At 43.9% G+C, this 17,132-nt stretch overlaps 3 protein-coding genes across 5 annotated transcripts; 2 read left to right on the top strand and 1 right to left on the bottom strand.

The window, feature by feature from the left end:
* The first annotated feature begins 689 nt into the window (after window positions 1–689).
* LOC115558283 (serine-aspartate repeat-containing protein F) lies at window positions 690–7,030 on the top strand. 2 transcript variants are annotated; one of them, XM_030376258.1, is made up of 6 exons: window positions 691–1,829; window positions 4,597–4,742; window positions 5,539–5,607; window positions 5,947–5,998; window positions 6,087–6,123; window positions 6,218–7,030. In XM_030376258.1, the coding sequence occupies exons 1-6, from the start codon at window positions 1,151–1,153 to the stop codon at window positions 6,252–6,254; spliced, it is 1,020 nt and encodes a 339-aa protein (XP_030232118.1). In that variant the 5' UTR covers window positions 691–1,150; the 3' UTR covers window positions 6,255–7,030. The 2 variants fall into 2 exon arrangements, with proteins under 2 accessions (XP_030232108.1, XP_030232118.1); XM_030376248.1 differs by having other exon boundaries at window positions 690–1,829; window positions 5,947–6,123.
* A 1,236-nt stretch (window positions 7,031–8,266) lies between these two features.
* nosip (nitric oxide synthase interacting protein) lies at window positions 8,267–14,587 on the top strand. Of its 2 annotated transcripts, none has more exons than XM_030376290.1 (10): window positions 8,267–8,380; window positions 8,858–8,933; window positions 9,259–9,364; window positions 9,477–9,558; window positions 10,278–10,413; window positions 10,872–11,041; window positions 11,573–11,689; window positions 12,464–12,534; window positions 12,790–12,898; window positions 13,736–14,587. In XM_030376290.1, the coding sequence occupies exons 2-10, from the start codon at window positions 8,864–8,866 to the stop codon at window positions 13,805–13,807; spliced, it is 933 nt and encodes a 310-aa protein (XP_030232150.1). In that variant the 5' UTR covers window positions 8,267–8,380; window positions 8,858–8,863; the 3' UTR covers window positions 13,808–14,587. The 2 variants fall into 2 exon arrangements, with proteins under 2 accessions (XP_030232150.1, XP_030232161.1); XM_030376301.1 differs by having other exon boundaries at window positions 8,300–8,380; window positions 8,828–8,933.
* rcn3 (reticulocalbin 3, EF-hand calcium binding domain) lies at window positions 14,530–14,858 on the bottom strand (the record flags this gene model as incomplete). Its single annotated transcript, XM_030376315.1, is given in 1 exon segment — window positions 14,530–14,858. A coding segment is annotated over 1 exon segment (110 nt), but the record flags the coding sequence as incomplete, so codon positions are not given.
* Between the last annotated feature and the right edge of the window lie 2,274 nt (window positions 14,859–17,132).

Below are 17,132 nucleotides of genomic sequence, written 5' to 3' on the forward strand. Positions count from 1 at the left end.
GACTGAGAGTGTACAGGTTCTCTTAAAATAGTGCTGCTCTCGGCCCCGCCCCCTGGACCAACACTCAACTATTTTGGGGATGTAAGTTTAGGCGATGCAGGGGGGGGGGGGGGGGGGGGGGGGGTACAGCTAATAGAAAGCCTATGGGCCTTAGAGAGGGGTGGTGCGTTGGAGGGATGGTGTTTGGGACCCGATCCTCATTGTTGATCACCTTAGAGTTCGGTGAGAGGTTGTATAGGCGTTATATATGTGTGTATATAACGGGAAGGAGGCTTTGGGGGACTCACCCAGGACGGTGTTTTAAACTGTTGAAAGGTGTCCCCTGATTGGACTCTTGCTTCTCACCTCCGTTTCCTGCCCACCTCATCACTTGTACTTCCCCCGTCCCCAAAAGCTACACTTGCACATTTGATGACAGTATGAAAAATTCCAAGAGGTCATCACCGATTCATCCGTTAACCCACACCCCAACACACCCCTTCCGCGCTCGCATGCACGCACACACACACACGCACACACCCGACCCAGCTTTCAACGCACATCTCCTCCATCTCCTCTTGGGTTCCTTAACTTATGGATGGTGCCGGGGCCTGCCCACCGTGCAGCACATGCCCCTGTCATTCAGCCCGGCTCCCCCCCCCCCCCCAGCCCACCCCATCCCACCCCTTCTTCTCATCTTACTCCCTAGGTTGGTCTCACTCTTTTTCTGTGGGTCGCACATTCGTCCTGTCTGCATCGCCGGCACCGTCCAGTATCTGAGGAGCTCTTGTCAAAAGGACTTTTTTTAACTGCGCTCTTAATCTGCGCTGTAATAGCGTTCCTGGAGTAATTCCCACCCCCCTGTAACCCGTATCCGGTGGACACCTGCTGTTTTCTTCAGGGAACAATTTTTTCATACTTGGATCAAGTGGCTGGATTTGTGCCTGGATTACCCCCACTTGTGGACTGGACCTAATCCGCAGCGTGTGATCTTCCCTGATTGTGTTTTTTAGGGTGTGCGTGGGCCTGTGTGTGTTATCCAGCGAGCGCGCGTGAGAGTGGGGGGTACAGATAAGACGACAACGCTCCAGTGGTGTCCACGTGCGAGCGCTGGACTGAAGATTCCTTCCTCCCTTGTTGTCTAGTCCGGTCCGCTCTGCTGTAGTCAAACATGGCGTCTTACAAGACCTGGCTCCTGGGCCTCCTGGTGGCCCTCCTCTGCTCCTTCCAGACCCCCCTGGCCCCCGGCGTGAAGGCACAAGACCTGCCCTTCGTACAGGAGGAGGGGCTGGTCGCCGACGACGACGACGACGATGATGACGACGCCGGAGATGATGATGACGATGATGATGATGATGACGACGACGATGATGATGATGATGACGATGACGACGACGATGACGACGATGATGAAGATGATGATGACGACGATGATGATGATGATGACGATGATGATGATGATGACGACGATGATGACGACGATGACGACGACGATGACGACGATGATGACGATGATGATGATGATGACGACGACGACGATGATGATGATGACGATGATGACGACGATGATGACGACGACGACGATGATGACGACGATGATGATGATGATGACGATGATGACGATGACGATGACGACGATGATGATGATGACGATGATGATGACGATGACGACGATGATGACGACGACGATGATGACGACGATGATGATGATGATGATGACGACGATGATGATGACGACGATGATGATGACGATGACGACGACGATGATGACGACGACGATGATGACGACGATGATGACGACGATGATGACGACGATGATGATGATGATGATGATGATGATGACCATGAAGGTAAGTCTGAGTAAAAACCCAATTGATGCTGTGTTTCCTGTTTCCAGATGCTCTCCAAACACTGTGAGTGTGTGTTTATACTCATCTCCGCCTCTGACCAATCTAACTGGAGTTATTACGAGAGAGGAGGGAGAAGGGGAGGGGCCAAGGGCTCACTTAGCCCCTCCCTCACACTTATCTCTAGTCAGCTTCATGTTTGAATCAGAAACGTGTAGGGCCATAAGAAAGTCCCTCCTCTGACCCCTTTACACCTGTCTACTTCCTGCCTCTGCTGTCCCTGACTCTCTCATCTGCTCTTCTCCCTGCTTAAACAGAGTTATGAGCACTCTGGGGAAATTGAACTGGCCCGGCTGAACTCCAACTGTGTGAAGTCCTTCGTACTGTACGCTAGCTATGAACTCGGGGACTGCAGCGACATTGATTTGAGGGAGAGAAAGAACAGGAGGCCAGTTTCGCACAGACCGAGGCAGTCTGGGGAATCAGTCGGCGGTCAATAGTCTTGAGGATCTTTTGATTTGTGTTTTGGTTTGAAAGAACGGTTTCACCGCTATGATCTTCCTTTCTCGTTTGTTTTGAAAAAAATACGGACCGATCTGTTGTGTGTCCATATGGAACTACAGAGAAAGAAAGAGAGACAGTGATATAGGGATGGAGGTGATGACAGAGTGATACAGGCAGAGGGGAGAGACAGTGAGGGTTCTCAGGAGGGCCGGCCACTCAAATTGACCGATCTTGTGTCGGAAGTCAACAAACAGAAGTAGCGTTTCTCTCTTTCTCCATATTTCTCAATCTCTTTCTTTCTCTGTGGGGCAATATTTGCCACTGTCTGTCATATATTATGTTCTTGTCAAGTGTGATATGTGAATTGTAACAACTCTGGTACATCTAGCAATGTGTCCTTTGGGGACTCTGTAAAAAGTCAGATTTTTTAGCTCATTTGACGCTGTGTAATCTTTTGAATTAGCGAATAATAGCTATGACTTTAGCCACACAATCTGTTAGCACCATAATCTGTCATATTTTAGTCAAGCTCAACATATAGACACGTTTTGATTTGATAGTTTTTCCTGTGAATCCTTTATAACTAACTCACTGTTGGGGGGATAATTGGGTCATTTAAAGATAAAGTAGATAAAAAAAAAGCTTTCGAACCCACTCTCCAACTCACTTCTCAGGTGGTTTAAGTAGAGCCCATGTGTTGAAAATTTGACTTGGAGAGAGAGAACCATTGGAAAAAGAGAGAAATATCTCTTTCTGTAGAGGGCAGTAAAGAACAGAGAACTTCAGCAACCACATTGTAAAGAGATTAATTTGTTCACTCTTTGTTTGTTTGTTTGTTACCTTATTTATTGTCATTTTGATGCAGATTACATGGGGTTTTAACTGTGAAGGTCTTTTTTGGGTGGAAACTTACACCACTGTTCATACCTCTTTAACCCTACTTTCAAGCATTTAATAAATCAATTGATCAGAAACTGCATGGATGGAGAATCTGTTACCATAGACAGAAAAGTATTACATTTGTAAGTTAGGTGCCCATGGAAAGAAATCAGACATTGGGTGCTTTCATATCTGAAATACTTTGCTCAGGTGTTTGTGTATAACTTGATTTATATGAGGACCAGAGTCTTAAACCTCAGCCCTATCAATGCACCAGGGAGTATTTATTTTCTGTACACATAGTATCCAAGACCTTTTTTACTCTGAACGCTTCCCTAGGACTAGTTTGTGATTACAATAATGGATATAGGATTCCCAGTTAACCATATCTGGTAGAGCTCAGGGGAGCAGAAATAGTAGTACACAAATACACATATTGCTAACCATCACCAATGTAATTTGGCCACACTTTATAGAATTAAATAAGTAAACAAGTCTCAATAACCTAGGATTTATCTGCAACATTTTCAACAATTGTGTCAACAGAGATCTTTTTGTTCTTTGTGTTTTTTTAATTGAGTCATTAGCCAGTTTACCTCAAGTAATGAAAGTTAAAACAAGACAATGGCATGAATAAATGACTTATTGTAAATCTGAAACATGTGATCCATTACTACCCATCAAATTATAAAGAACTTGTGAGGTAAATAAATTAACATCTTTGTATGTGGCATGTTTACTCTAATAAAACGGTTGTTTTATTGAATTTCTAGTCAGATAATATCACTTGTTCAAAATGGCAATCCAATTCATTATAAAGTTTCTGTCATTTCCATTCACATAGCCTGCTACATAGACTCACTGCATAATACCGATTCCACCCAAACATGCTTTAAAGAGTAACTACAGACTATTTTTTTGTTTGTCCGTTTGCTGCCATCTAAAGGTCAATTGTTGCACTGCAACCAAATATATAAATATCGGGTGCAGATGCCCACAGAAAATTATGATTGATACCACATCAGACAGATTGATTTTAAAGTTGATGCATAGTGTAGAGTTTTCCATCTAGATTATATTTAAGATGAATCTATATCTAATCCTTAATTATGCTTATGTCTCACAGCATTAGAAGATTAGCCTTGTATTTTTTTTTTTTAAACCTTTAGAGGGCAGCAAACCAAAACTAGGCTTCAGTTACTCATTCAATGGAGCATGTGGTCTTGTTTGGTCACTATGAATGCGTATGTTATCATAGACTTTCTGGAACTTCCAAACTCAGGTAAAGCCTAAGAAAACATTATCATTGATGTATTGGCTGAAAACACTTTTTGTCTGAATAAATTCTGAGAAAGATAGACTCGCATGGTATAACATTTTCTCACAGCAGGGGATGATGACGATGATGATGATGATGATGATGATGACGATGATGATGACGATGATGACGACGATGATGACGATGATGATGATGATGATGATGACAGTACTTATCACAAGGGCTCTGTTTGTGCCTATTGCGAATTCTGCGAGGTACGTTTGAACCGCGATATCTCAATAATAATATTACGTGTAACAAACACATTTTGACGGTTCCAAGCTGGAATGGCTTAAAAGCATTAGCCTGGAGACCATCCTGATCCTGTGCTCTCACATTCTATTTTTCTACACTCCTCAGTCTGAACCTCGGGCCGCCCACATTGATTTTGGGCGGGAGGCCTTATCAGACAGACTCCTTCGGTCGCTAAACGGGACGAAGAAGAACGGCAAAAAAATATTATCAACACAATAATGTCATCAACTATAACGCAATTCCTCATTGGCCCGTTTATGTCATCAACTACGACACAGTCCCTGATTGGCTCAGATTATGTAATCAATTACGACACAGTCCCTGATTGGCCCATTTACGTCATCAACTATGACAATGTCCCTGATTGGCCCCGATTACGTCATCAACTACGACACTGTCCCTGATTGGCTCAGAGGACATGGTCATTTCTGGAAATCGATGTGGGCAGCTAGTGGTCTAGACAGATGCGTGTAGTGAAACCGAGCGTGATCAGGATTCAAGATTCAAGAGTTTTATTGGTCACATACTTATACAACAAATGCAGTGGAATGAAAAGTGGCAGTGCCTGCAATGGCAGGATGGACTTAGGGCCAGAATAACACAAGAAAAACTCCTCACTGTGGAGGAAGTTCCACGTAAACTGCTTACCAGGCATTGATTTACAATGCTCAACATAGGCCATGAGCAGGTCTCAAATGAATCTGGGCTTCAAGTTGGTCTGAGGAAAATAACCTACTTTTCCTTTGGTTGTTAAAGCACTGTGACGGCTGTGATAAGTGTCCTTGTGAAGAGGGAGACAAGTCTGAGCACTGTGATGATTGCAAGGTGAGCCCACACACGCACACACACACACACACACACACACACACACACACACACACACACACACACACACACACACACACACACACACACACACACACACACACACACACGAACACACTTGGAAACACACATACATAAACTCAGCCATAAATCCCTGTATTAACTTTCATGCCCTGCCAGATAAGCCTGTGTTCTGGTTTTCAACCTGTAGATGGCAGCAAACCCATTCATACTGATCTAGCGTCTAGTTAATCTTTAAGGCTGGAGTTAACATTAATGGTACCAACTATTTATTGAGTATGTATTGTGTGTGACACTGCTTTCTTTCCTGTTCCACAGATGTGCAATTTCTGCCACGTGTGTCCGATGTGCAAGACACTTTGCACACCAGGTAGGTCTACAACCCAAGATATGCTGTTGGAAAGTGTTGAAATTGTTAAAATAACCCAATTCAAATGTTTAATTTCATCCTATTCTAGGTGGTTTTCTAGATGAATTTACTGGGTCAATCTACAAGTAAGTAACTGTATGCCTATACTAGAAAACAATTGCCCTCTGTTTACAATACATTTACAACACAACTGACAACTGCTGTTTTTTCAACCCTCAGGACTGTAGCCGATGTCTTCGATGACGAGAAGAAATAGTTGGTCCTGCAATCTGTTGCCACCATGTGGCCAAAATTATATTCATGCCGGAAGACTGATACCATCACCGATATTCTCCTATGATTTGCCTTAATCTATTTTCTACCTTCTAAATATTTACTCAACGATATTGGCTAGATCATGTAAGAAGAATAACTGAGCATATTGTGTATTACTGTTCATTGACAGAAGTTAAACCTGCACTATGTAACTTTTGTACGACAGCTATTTACTCCATTAAAAAATACCTGAACTAGAAAGTTTCTCCGGAATAAAACGCATCCATCCACGAGTCAATCCATTCAGGGATTTTTTCTAAATACATTGTTTTAATCCCCCTCCCTCTCAAACGTCAGTCTTTAAAGGTGACATATTATACCACCAGGTGTGAATGTGATTAGCCGTTACAAGCCGTTTTGGAAATCTGCGTCTTCTGACATCACAGGTGGGCATGTCCCCCTAGATGTGTGCTGAATAGATCAGCCTACCCAGTGGACCGTAGCAAACGCTGCTCATCTATCCGTCATACATCTAGGTGGACACGCCCACTTGTGATGTCAGAAGAGGCAGATTGTTAGAACGGCTTGTAAAAGCTAATCACACTCAAACCTGGTGGTATATGTCACCTTTAAAAAAAAGTATTTAGCTATATAACTGTAGCCAATTGAGGCTGTTAATGGGAAAACTTACATAGAGCAGGTTCAGAGGTGACTTTTAGGATATTTGTGTTCTTCAAAGAGATTTGGGGTTGTATAAATTAAACAAGGGGAACATTTTCACTGTCTGTCCTTTAAAATGTTACTAGTAGAGCTATATATTTGCCTGGATAATCTCTTTAAAGTCAACGCCTCTTTGAAGGCAAGTGTACAGATCTACAAGACTGTGCTGTTGAAGTAATAATGTTGCATTATCCTTTACACACTATACAATGATGCTGGGATGCTTGTAGATGAATGTGCATCATTCCCTAGTATAGCATCTCTGCTTACAAGGTGAGTGGATATATACCTTTAAAATAAAGGTAAATGTGGTCAAATACATAAATATAAACCAAATATTCCAACAAATCCAGATACATTTTGTTATATTATTTACATATATTACCATATCGGCCTATTATATATATTTTGGTAATCCAACATCAGTAAAACATAATGACGTGAAACGGCTCTCAAGCAAATCATGAATCGTGTAAAACAATATAATAAGGACAATGAATAATGTCTGGACAATGAATAGGACAGGGAACTACAGAAAACATCAAAACCTAAGATTTTGATTATATTAAGATTACATATAGATTGAAGCTCTATACAACATAAAATAAAATACATTTGGTCCAAAGACCTGTAGTCTTGATGCCCTTATGGTTTAAAGGCAATAATAATGTATCTTTAGTTTTAGTGGATACTTATGGATGCCATTTAATACAAATTTAAATGTATTTATCTTTTGATAAATATGCTATGAAATAAATTAATACGGGCATGGCATATGAATACATATACATTTATAAATGTGTCAATATATTGAAATAAGTACATTTGTTTTTATTTTAAAAGGGGCGTTTTCCCATACTCATAATGCCACATTTCCATCTGGTGGATTCAATTGACGGATTAAAAGACCGGACAACACAAAGGTACCGAGCATATCGCCTGGAGTCGGGCTTCCCGCACCTGTGCTTGAAGTAATGTTATCTTATTGGACATTTTCCATATGAACACGGTGCTCAATTAGTCTAAAACAATTTGAAAGACGTTTTTATTTATCTCCATTGATATGTTTATATTTATTTATCATTTATTCATTTAATTTCATATTGCCATATTTATCTATTTTGTATTTATTTAATTTAGCTTTTGCATTCCATAGATACTGTGCTATTGGTATTGTATTACAATATGGGAAATAGTTGGTTCAAAGTAGACACGAGGAGGGTGTTCGGCAAACCAGTGCCTTTTAATTTAATACTGAGTTTGAGCAGAACCACCTACATTGTACGGTTGTTCCCACCGGAAGACTTAAGGCGACGACAACAAGGAGACATCCGTTTCCTGTTTATGAACTGTTTTTAACGCGAGTGACAATACGACTGATAATCAGCGATTGATTCGATTTAAAAGGTAATACAAGTCATGTTAACTATAAATAATGAAATGTATGTGTATATACATGTGAGTTTGAAGACCTCGACAGTAACCGGTTTTAATTGTAGGCCGGTTTTAATTGTATTTCGTAGAGTCAAAGTGATGCTATTGATATTGTTGTTATTATCCCGCAGTATAAATAGTTTGATGTTAGATTGGCAGACGGGAAGCAATTATAAATAGTGAATTTAACGTGGTTACACAAAGTACGACACATATTACGGTCATTGTGTATATTATGCCGTTCGAAAACATGTCCTACACAAATTAGCAAGAGAGGGTCTTCAGTTGTGCGACAATAAAGCAGCTGGGATGATTCACAGCCCCAGAAACTGCCTTCTTGGTAACATGTTCAGTGGTAAACATCATACTGGACTACTTTGCCTATTTAATTATATATTCCTGTAAACATCCCGTGAACGGGTGTTTTTCTAACTAACAAAACCTCCCCAGGAAGCCATGACCCGCCACGGAAAGAACTGCACGGCCGGGGCCGTTTACACATACCATGAGAAAAGGAAAGACACAGGTAATTGAATCGTCTTAATCCGGCTGCTGCCAGAAAACGGATTATTGACCAACCAATCAAGATGTGAAATAAACAGGAATGTTGTGAAATAGTCCCCATATTTGTCAATCGAGCTAAGACTAGTTAACAACTGCACTCTATCTTTACAGTCTCCAACTTGAAACAGCCTTATTTTTCCCAATCGAGAACTGAGAGGGATTAGTTTCTCCTTCATGGACAGTCTATCATAAAACATCTATTCTAAAATGTGACTAACTTAATGCACGTATCAAAGCCAGTAACCTTCCTTTGAGTCCTTGTATTGACCACGACCTCTGATCTTCAGCTGCTTCCGGCTATGGGACACAGAGTATCCGCCTGGGCAAAGATGCGATCAAAGACTTTGACTGCTGCTGCCTCTCTCTCCAAGTGTGTCGAGAGCCGGTTGTAACGTATGCGCCCCTCACCCATAAACAGAATAAAACCGCACACATAACCACAACGCCCTGCTGCATGCATGGTAGCTACTTTTGGTCAGTTGATTGTTTTTCCCAATTTCCTCAGGCAAGATGGCTACCTGTATGAGAAGCAGGCCATCCTCGAATACATACTTCACCAGAAGACCGATGCTGCCAAGAGAATGAAGGTACAGGTCTTATTTTTTTAATTGCTGCAGACTGTCGAATTAAAATTCAATTAAGTAATTTACATAGTATTAGCTACTCTGGCTCACTGGGTAGAGCGAGTACCATATAGGCTCAGTCCTGAACGCAGTGACCTGGGTTTGAATCCTGTCCGTGGTTTTGAATTAAAAGTTGTAGTAAAAGTTACCCATGGGATGTCGACAACCTTGATTCTCACCCTTCCAAAACATGGAGATAAATGTTTGGGAAAATATGTTATTAACATGTGATTCTTTGCATCGACATTGCCTCTATCTTCAGGCTTAATCCCCAAAAAGAATTAGAAAAGGCCCTTGCTGAATGTCTGTAATTTTTGTGGAAACATTAACAGTGCCACCACCAGAGGGCGCTAGAGTGTACTTTTCTTTAGTTGAGTCACAGCAACGAGGTGCTGTTCGGTTCAGCCACCGTCACAAGAAAACAATGGAGACGCTGGTGGCTCTTTAGGACTGAACCCTACGAACCTATACGACATCACAGAAACACATCAGAAAGTGGTCAAGCTATTTTAAGAGAATCACAATAACGACAGAATAGCAAACCGTCTCGTATCAGCACCGACAAACTTCAACCGTATGGTACGGTGAGGTCCCTGTCGATTCCCTTCCCTAACGGAGATGTCTCTTGTGTTTCTGTTTGTGTGGTCCCCCCCCCCCCCCCCCCCCCCCCCCCCCCCCCACAGGCCTACGAGAAGCAGAAGAAGGCCCAGAAGAGCGACAGCAACCTGGAGTCCAAGTCTGGGGAGCGGGCTCAGGTGGAGAGGTTCAAGACCCGCGAGAGCAGCATCGTGTCCAAACCCATCAACCCCTTCACCTCCGGTCAGTGTGGGGGGGCTGGACCTCTCTGGGGTACCTCACCTCCTTTAAACCCTCTGCTGCTCATCGCTTGATCCCCTTTTTCGTTTGTGTTTTATTACACTTTGTTTCCTTCTAGTTCTGTTATTATATAATTTTTTTTTTTGGTAAATCTTTCTGACAGCGTGTATAAAGCGATAACGCGTCCTTATGATCGGTGTGGGGGGGCAGAGTACAACACTTACCCATCATCAAACCACCCATTATCAAACCCACCCATCATCAAACCATCAAAGAAAAAAGATTTGCGATTAATCGCGAGTTAACTATGACATTAATCGCGATTAAATATTTTAATCGCTTGACAGCCCTAGTTATTATTATTTATTTTTTTTGGTAAATCTTTCTGACAGCGTGTATAAAGCTGTAACGCGTCCTTATGATGGGTGTGTGTTGTACTCTGTCCCCCTCCCCCCCCCCAGGCCTGGGGAAGGAGGCGCCCCCGTCGGTCAAGGACGACAAGGAAGGGGGGGCCAGCAGCAGCAGCAGCGTGGCCGGGCCCTCCACCAAGGGGGACCCCGACAAGCACCTGCCCAGCTTCTGGATCCCCTCCCTGACCCCCGTGGCCAAGCCCACCCTGCTGAAGAAACCGGTGAGGGGGAGAGACCAGAGACCAGGGGGGGGAGACCAGGGGGGAGAGACCAGGGGGGAGACCAGGGGGGGAGACCAGGGGGGGGAGACCAGGGGGGGGAGACCAGGGGGGGGAGACCAGGGGGCTCCCGTCCCGGTCTAACCCCCTCTGGAGGACACTCCGTCTCCAATGCAGTTTAATTGTTCAAATATATAAAACATATCAACAGCATCATTCATTTGGTCCAGCGCTGTACATGGTACAATGTGGGCACAGATAATTAATTTAAACAATTCAGAAAACATATTGGTAACGTTTGGATTGGCCCCTCGTATTCAGAAATAAAACATACATACCATCCAATCCTTTGTTCTGAAGACGGTCGTCCTTCAGTCCTGTGTGTTCGGGGAGGTTCCCGCTCTCGTTGTTTGGTCTCAATGTTCATGTCACGTTGGCTCCTGTCTGTGTTTGCTAAAACAAACCATGCTTATTTTGGCCATCACCTCACCCTGACAATCATTTACCCCTCAACAAATGTGTTCCCCCCTCCAGAGTAAGACTGTGCTGTGTCCCATGTCGGGACGTCCCATCAGGATGAACGAGCTGATCCCGGTTCACTTCACCGCTCTGGACCCCAGCCTGGACAGACTGGCCCTGATCGCACGCCAGGTCAGACACCACAGGGCTCAGTAGGGGTGTGCACGGGCACACGTGCGCACGTGTAGCCGCTTAGTAAATCATAACCGTTTAGGAAAAAATGAAAAAAGTCTCAAACGAAAACCGAAAAATAAATAATAATCCCCGCGCCCTTGTTTCAACGGGCCTCACGACGGTCCATACTTTCAACATAGTTTACATATTTATAATTCGAAACTCGTCCCAGCCTTTATGCCACAGATACTCTAGGACCTATAGCATATACCCGCTATTTCTGATTACAGTTTAATGTAACAGTAAGCTGACAACATCTTAATTAACACCGCAACTGCAAATGAACCACACGGAGATAACCATGGCAACCGGTCAAACAAATGTTCTGTTTGCGATCATTCTGATCGCGCATCCACCGTGTTGATAAACAAATAATCCCCCTATAGCGCGACTGCGGTCCACTTTGAAAAAAAATCATTAATTAATAAAAAAAACGGTTGACCGTGTAAACGAAAAAAAAAAAGGGGGCTGGGTAACGGTTTCCCACCCCTAGAGCTCACCCAGTAGGGCTCACCTCCCCGGGGGAGAGAGGCCCTCCAACTCCCCGGCCCATCTCTGCTGACCAAACCTATGGACACTGGAAGAACACAACCCAAGGTGTGTTCCTCCAGATGGGTGTCTCATACTGAGCAACTCCACCCTGAGTTAGAGAACCCCTCACAGGGAACTGGAGGTTCAGATGTCGGGGCATCAGAAGAAAGCTAATGGATCACGTTTTCATTTCTCCCACAGGAACGATATGTGTGTGCAGTGACCCGGGACACGTTGGGGAACAGCCTTCCCTGTTCAGTCCTCCGACCGTCGTGAGTAACCTCATCTAAACTACACACTAACCCCAACCACTGTTCTTCAATGCCGACCGGGGGATCGTGGGATTATGGTCCATATCTGGAATATTCCCCAACAATCAAACAGCATCGTAGCTCAGCATCTAACGGATATTATGCAGAGCCTCTCTTCTGACTGCTACCACACTCGCCCCCGGCGGCCTAACGGCCCCTTTAAGTCGGGCGTCTCCCCGGCGCCTCACCCCCGGCTGTTCCCTCGGTGTCCACTAGGGGCTCGGTGGTGACCCAGGAGTGTGTGGAGATGCTGATCAGGAAGGACATGCTGGACCCCGTCACCGGAGACAAGCTGCAGGAGAGGGACATCATCCGGCTGCAGAGGGTCGGTTCAACCGCTTTAACACGCTTCAAGTTTCACAAATGGATCTAGGGCTGCACAATATATCACATTTTTTTCGCGATGACGATATTGGCGTCCCACGATGACACGTAGTGATCTCGTGATATTTTCGCCGATATTGTTTTTTTTTTAAGTAATGCATCCGCAAAAAAAGAGAACCAAAAAAAGACTAGCCCCGCCCATGCAGTATACGCTCTACCTCCGCTGCAAAGCAAACCAAGCGCTCCCTGTACAGCTGTGTGCGACTGCGTGAGTCCATCCTGCACACAGCGGCACAAAGCCTGAAAAAGTGTGTGTGGGGGGGGGGGGGGGGGGGGGGGGGGGGGGGGGGGGGGCCTGGCCTGGCGGCAATTTGCCGCAGAGCAGTGTGTGGCTCCTACCACTAGGGGGTGGTAGAAATTCGAACGATTTTTTTTTTCAATGAATAATCGTGGTAAATAATCGTGGTATGTGTATATATCAAAATATATCAAAATAATCGTGATAATCATTTTGGCAATAATCGTGCAGCCCTAAATGGATCTGACATTATGAAGCTGATATCTACAGTGGCTATTTGAAACCTTTACAAACACTTTTCTAACTGTTTACTTCTGTTGGCAGAGTTTAACCCTAAACTCTGCCAACAGAAGGATTAGTTGAAACAATAATGAATGCCCCGATTTGAGCTCGTCTGCCATCAGACTTTAGATGTGAATATCTTTTTACTTGCGTATTTAATTGCAGAACACTCTTATGTGTTTAAATGGAACACGCTCACCCTACACATGGACCTAACTCTTCTTACGTTCCCGTCTTTGTGAATGTTTCCTGTCTCAGGGAGGGACGGGGTTCGCGGGGTCTGGAGTGACTCTGAAGGCCAAGGAGGCCCGGCCCGTGATGCAAGTCTGAGCGCTCCATGGTGGAGGAGGGGTGGGTGGAGGAGGACTGCCGGGATGGCGATGACAGCCTTACGGAGGCGTTCATGTACATACTGACCGACTGGGGTCAGAACGTGGCGATGGGACTTTGTATGTTTGAGAGCTGGTTTATGAGCTTTTTGGTATTTTTGGGCTTGCTTATAGTCAATGTAGTTTTGTTTTTATTTGTGTAATAAATACAACTTTCCACACAATATCTTTGGTTTTCTACGATAAATAATTAAACATTTGGCTGAAGAAATTGATCATATAATATATAATAATTATATAATATATATATAATAATTCAGCCTTTCAGTCATTACATTAAATATTTCCATAGGCAAACAAAAATAGTCTGAACCTTGTTTGGATGTTTTTCTACCAATATATCATGTAGGACACGTACGGGCAAAACTGTAAAACGCCATATTTATAAAATTGTGCTGAAATGTTAAAGATGTGTTTTAATTTCAACAAAATTAGAAATTTTGTTAGAATCTAATAACACTCATTAAAACATTTTGCCTAATGATACAAAGCCCACAAATGGGCCAGCAGACGATTTGTTTATTATTCCATCCGTGACGAGAATGATTTCTATTACTCTAATAAGCTATGGTGAGGTCACTTTTATCTAGACCAATCATGTGATGGAGTGACTGCACAGCAAATTGTGCGCATCAACCAAAAGAACCATTGAACTGGCCCGCATTACTTGTACTTTTTTATTTTTTTCACGTTGTACAAATAAAGGCCCACGTTAAATCTATTGCAATTTGCTTCTGTTATTAATTCGGAAATTTAATGCATACCAAAAATTGAATAAATTAAAAAATATCAAGTGTTAATTTCGTAAGTTGCCATTTGGCTTTTCAACCCATTTCCTCTTAAAATACAACATTAGCAGGCAGTAACCCCTGACGCTGGAGGTCAGAGTTCGTCATGTTCCGCTAGCGTCATGCCTCCATAGTCGGTGATAGTGCTGAGACTTATAACCTCTGCTTGGTCCATAATCTCAGAGAGGGACAAAAGACCGTCCTAGCCAAACACAAAAGACAAAGACATGAATGAGACAAGTGCAGACGTTGTGGAAATGCATCAACATCTAAATAAAGTGTGTTACAAATGCACAATGTGCCACTTTAATTGCTCACCTCTTTAAAAATCCCAGCTGGCTCGGGTGAAGTTCATAACAATCTTTTAGATGGTTTTAAATGTTTTAGGTTAGGCTGTTATAATACCTCCAATATATACTATTTGTATGACTCACTGAGGTCATAAAAGATCCCAGGGCAAAGAGTAGGGGTTTCCCCGGTGTCTAGAAAAGCGCTACATAAATTCAATCCATTATTATTATTATTATAGTGCTGTAGGTAAGAATAATAAGCACTGTTATTTGTTAAAAATGTTATAGTATCCGTCAGTTGGGCTAAATGGACTGAGGATATATTTTGAACTAATTTCAGCCCAATTAGTGCATCTCTCCCCTAATTGGATGAGGGAATGCATATTGCCTGCATTTGCATCTGCGCACACGTATCACGTCAATGGCAGAGAGGAAAGAGGCGTTTTTGGGGTTCATTTTCATAATATTGCTTTCTTCTGCTCTTCCTTACCTGCAGCTCCTTTCAATGATGTTCTCTCTTAATATCCTCCAGCATGCATTACACACATGAGTTAAAGTCACACACAAAAAAAGAATGGCCTCTAGAAAAAGCAACATGGCTTTATTTCAGCTTCGCAGTGAGAGAAAGAAGGGCTTCTCGTCTTTCTCTGACATAAACATGTTGGCTCGGATAAACTGCAAATGCTCAGACAGGCACATGTACGCTTAACATGTACAATCGTATGGAGTGTGCCAAGGCTTTACGATAGCTTGTGGTGTGTAAGAACAACACATGTGGAGAGAACAGAGGGGTCTGTGTGTGTCTGCAGGTACGTATGTGTACACAGGTCATGTACAAGTGGATGCAGTATTAAAGCTGTAAACGATTGTTCAAGGGTAGGCGACACACACTAAAAACTCAGCTGCAAGAACAGCACCAACTCTGAAGGAAGTGGACGTTTTGAGTTACTTCAGTTGATCAGACGTGGCGTCAATTCAGAAGTGGACATCACACCCCCCCAGTTTGAGGAAATACAAACTGGTGATTGTTGTGTGTTTGCAGCTGTACGCGCTGGTATTTTTTTGTGCGTGTCGACTCATTAAGTGGATGAAACAATGTGCAATTGTGTATGAAACGCCAAACTTCCGTTGACCTCCAATAGAAAAACATTCTGCATAAGATCGCAGTATAAATAAATCGACCAATCCAATCGATTGCTTTGAATGTACCCAGCAATGACGTGACCATCCCCCACATCCCCGGCCTTCAGCCCAACCCCAACCCCCTTAAAATCTGTAAGAAAAAAAAAGAAGATAAATGCAAGTAGTAGTAGCATATGGACGTATGCATACACAGACAGGATCCCCATCTCAATCCTCCTCCCATATATTTGTCCTTCTTAGCAAAACCTCCCTGGCTCCTCCCCCCCTCCCCCCTCCCCCCTCCCCTCTAAGTAAGCCCCGCCCCCTTGGCCGCGTGACATCATCAGAGCTCGTCGTGTCTCTTGGTGAGGTCCTCGCCGTAGTTAGTCGCCTGGCTCCCCACAAACATGTTCCAATTGACCAGAATCTCCTCCTTGCTCATCTTCTCGTCCTGAGCGCGAGCGTGGAGCATTCACCATCAACCCATGATTGGGGGGGAGGGGGGGGGGGGGCATGATTGATAGAAACAGAAATAAAGAGACACAGAGAGACAGAGAGAGACAGCAAGCCAAAGTAAAAAAAAATGAATGAAAAGGTAATGATGAAGTGATAAAAGAGAGATGGTGCAAGACGAAAGAGAGGGATGGCGGGGGAGGAGGGGGGGGAGGAGGGAGAGAGAAGGCTTGTTAGAATTAACAGTTCATTACACCCAATTATTCCCATTATGCTGATTATCCGCGTGACGCTGGTGACAGTGATTGCACGAGCGTGTGATGTGAGCCGTGAGTGTGTGGCTCCTCCTCTCCGGCCCTCATCACCCGCCGCGAGCAAGAGCGCGCTGCCGCGACCAGACCGCGGCCTCCGCTGCGGTCCGCGGTGTCGGGACGAGAACACGCACGCATCGTGTTCGCCCGTCACCTGAGCGAGCGCAGCGTCTTGGGTAAGACGGACACTACCGAATACTTTAGCCCAACCCCTTGCATTGCTTTTTCCGTCCGCACTAGACCTGAGGTGGACAATGCGTCCCCCGTCTTAGCGCGGGGAGAATCTTACTCTGGATTTTTGA

This window comes from Gadus morhua, chromosome 2 (genome assembly GCF_902167405.1).
Source record: "Gadus morhua chromosome 2, gadMor3.0, whole genome shotgun sequence".
In the NCBI taxonomy this organism is placed as follows: domain Eukaryota; kingdom Metazoa; phylum Chordata; class Actinopteri; order Gadiformes; family Gadidae; genus Gadus; species Gadus morhua.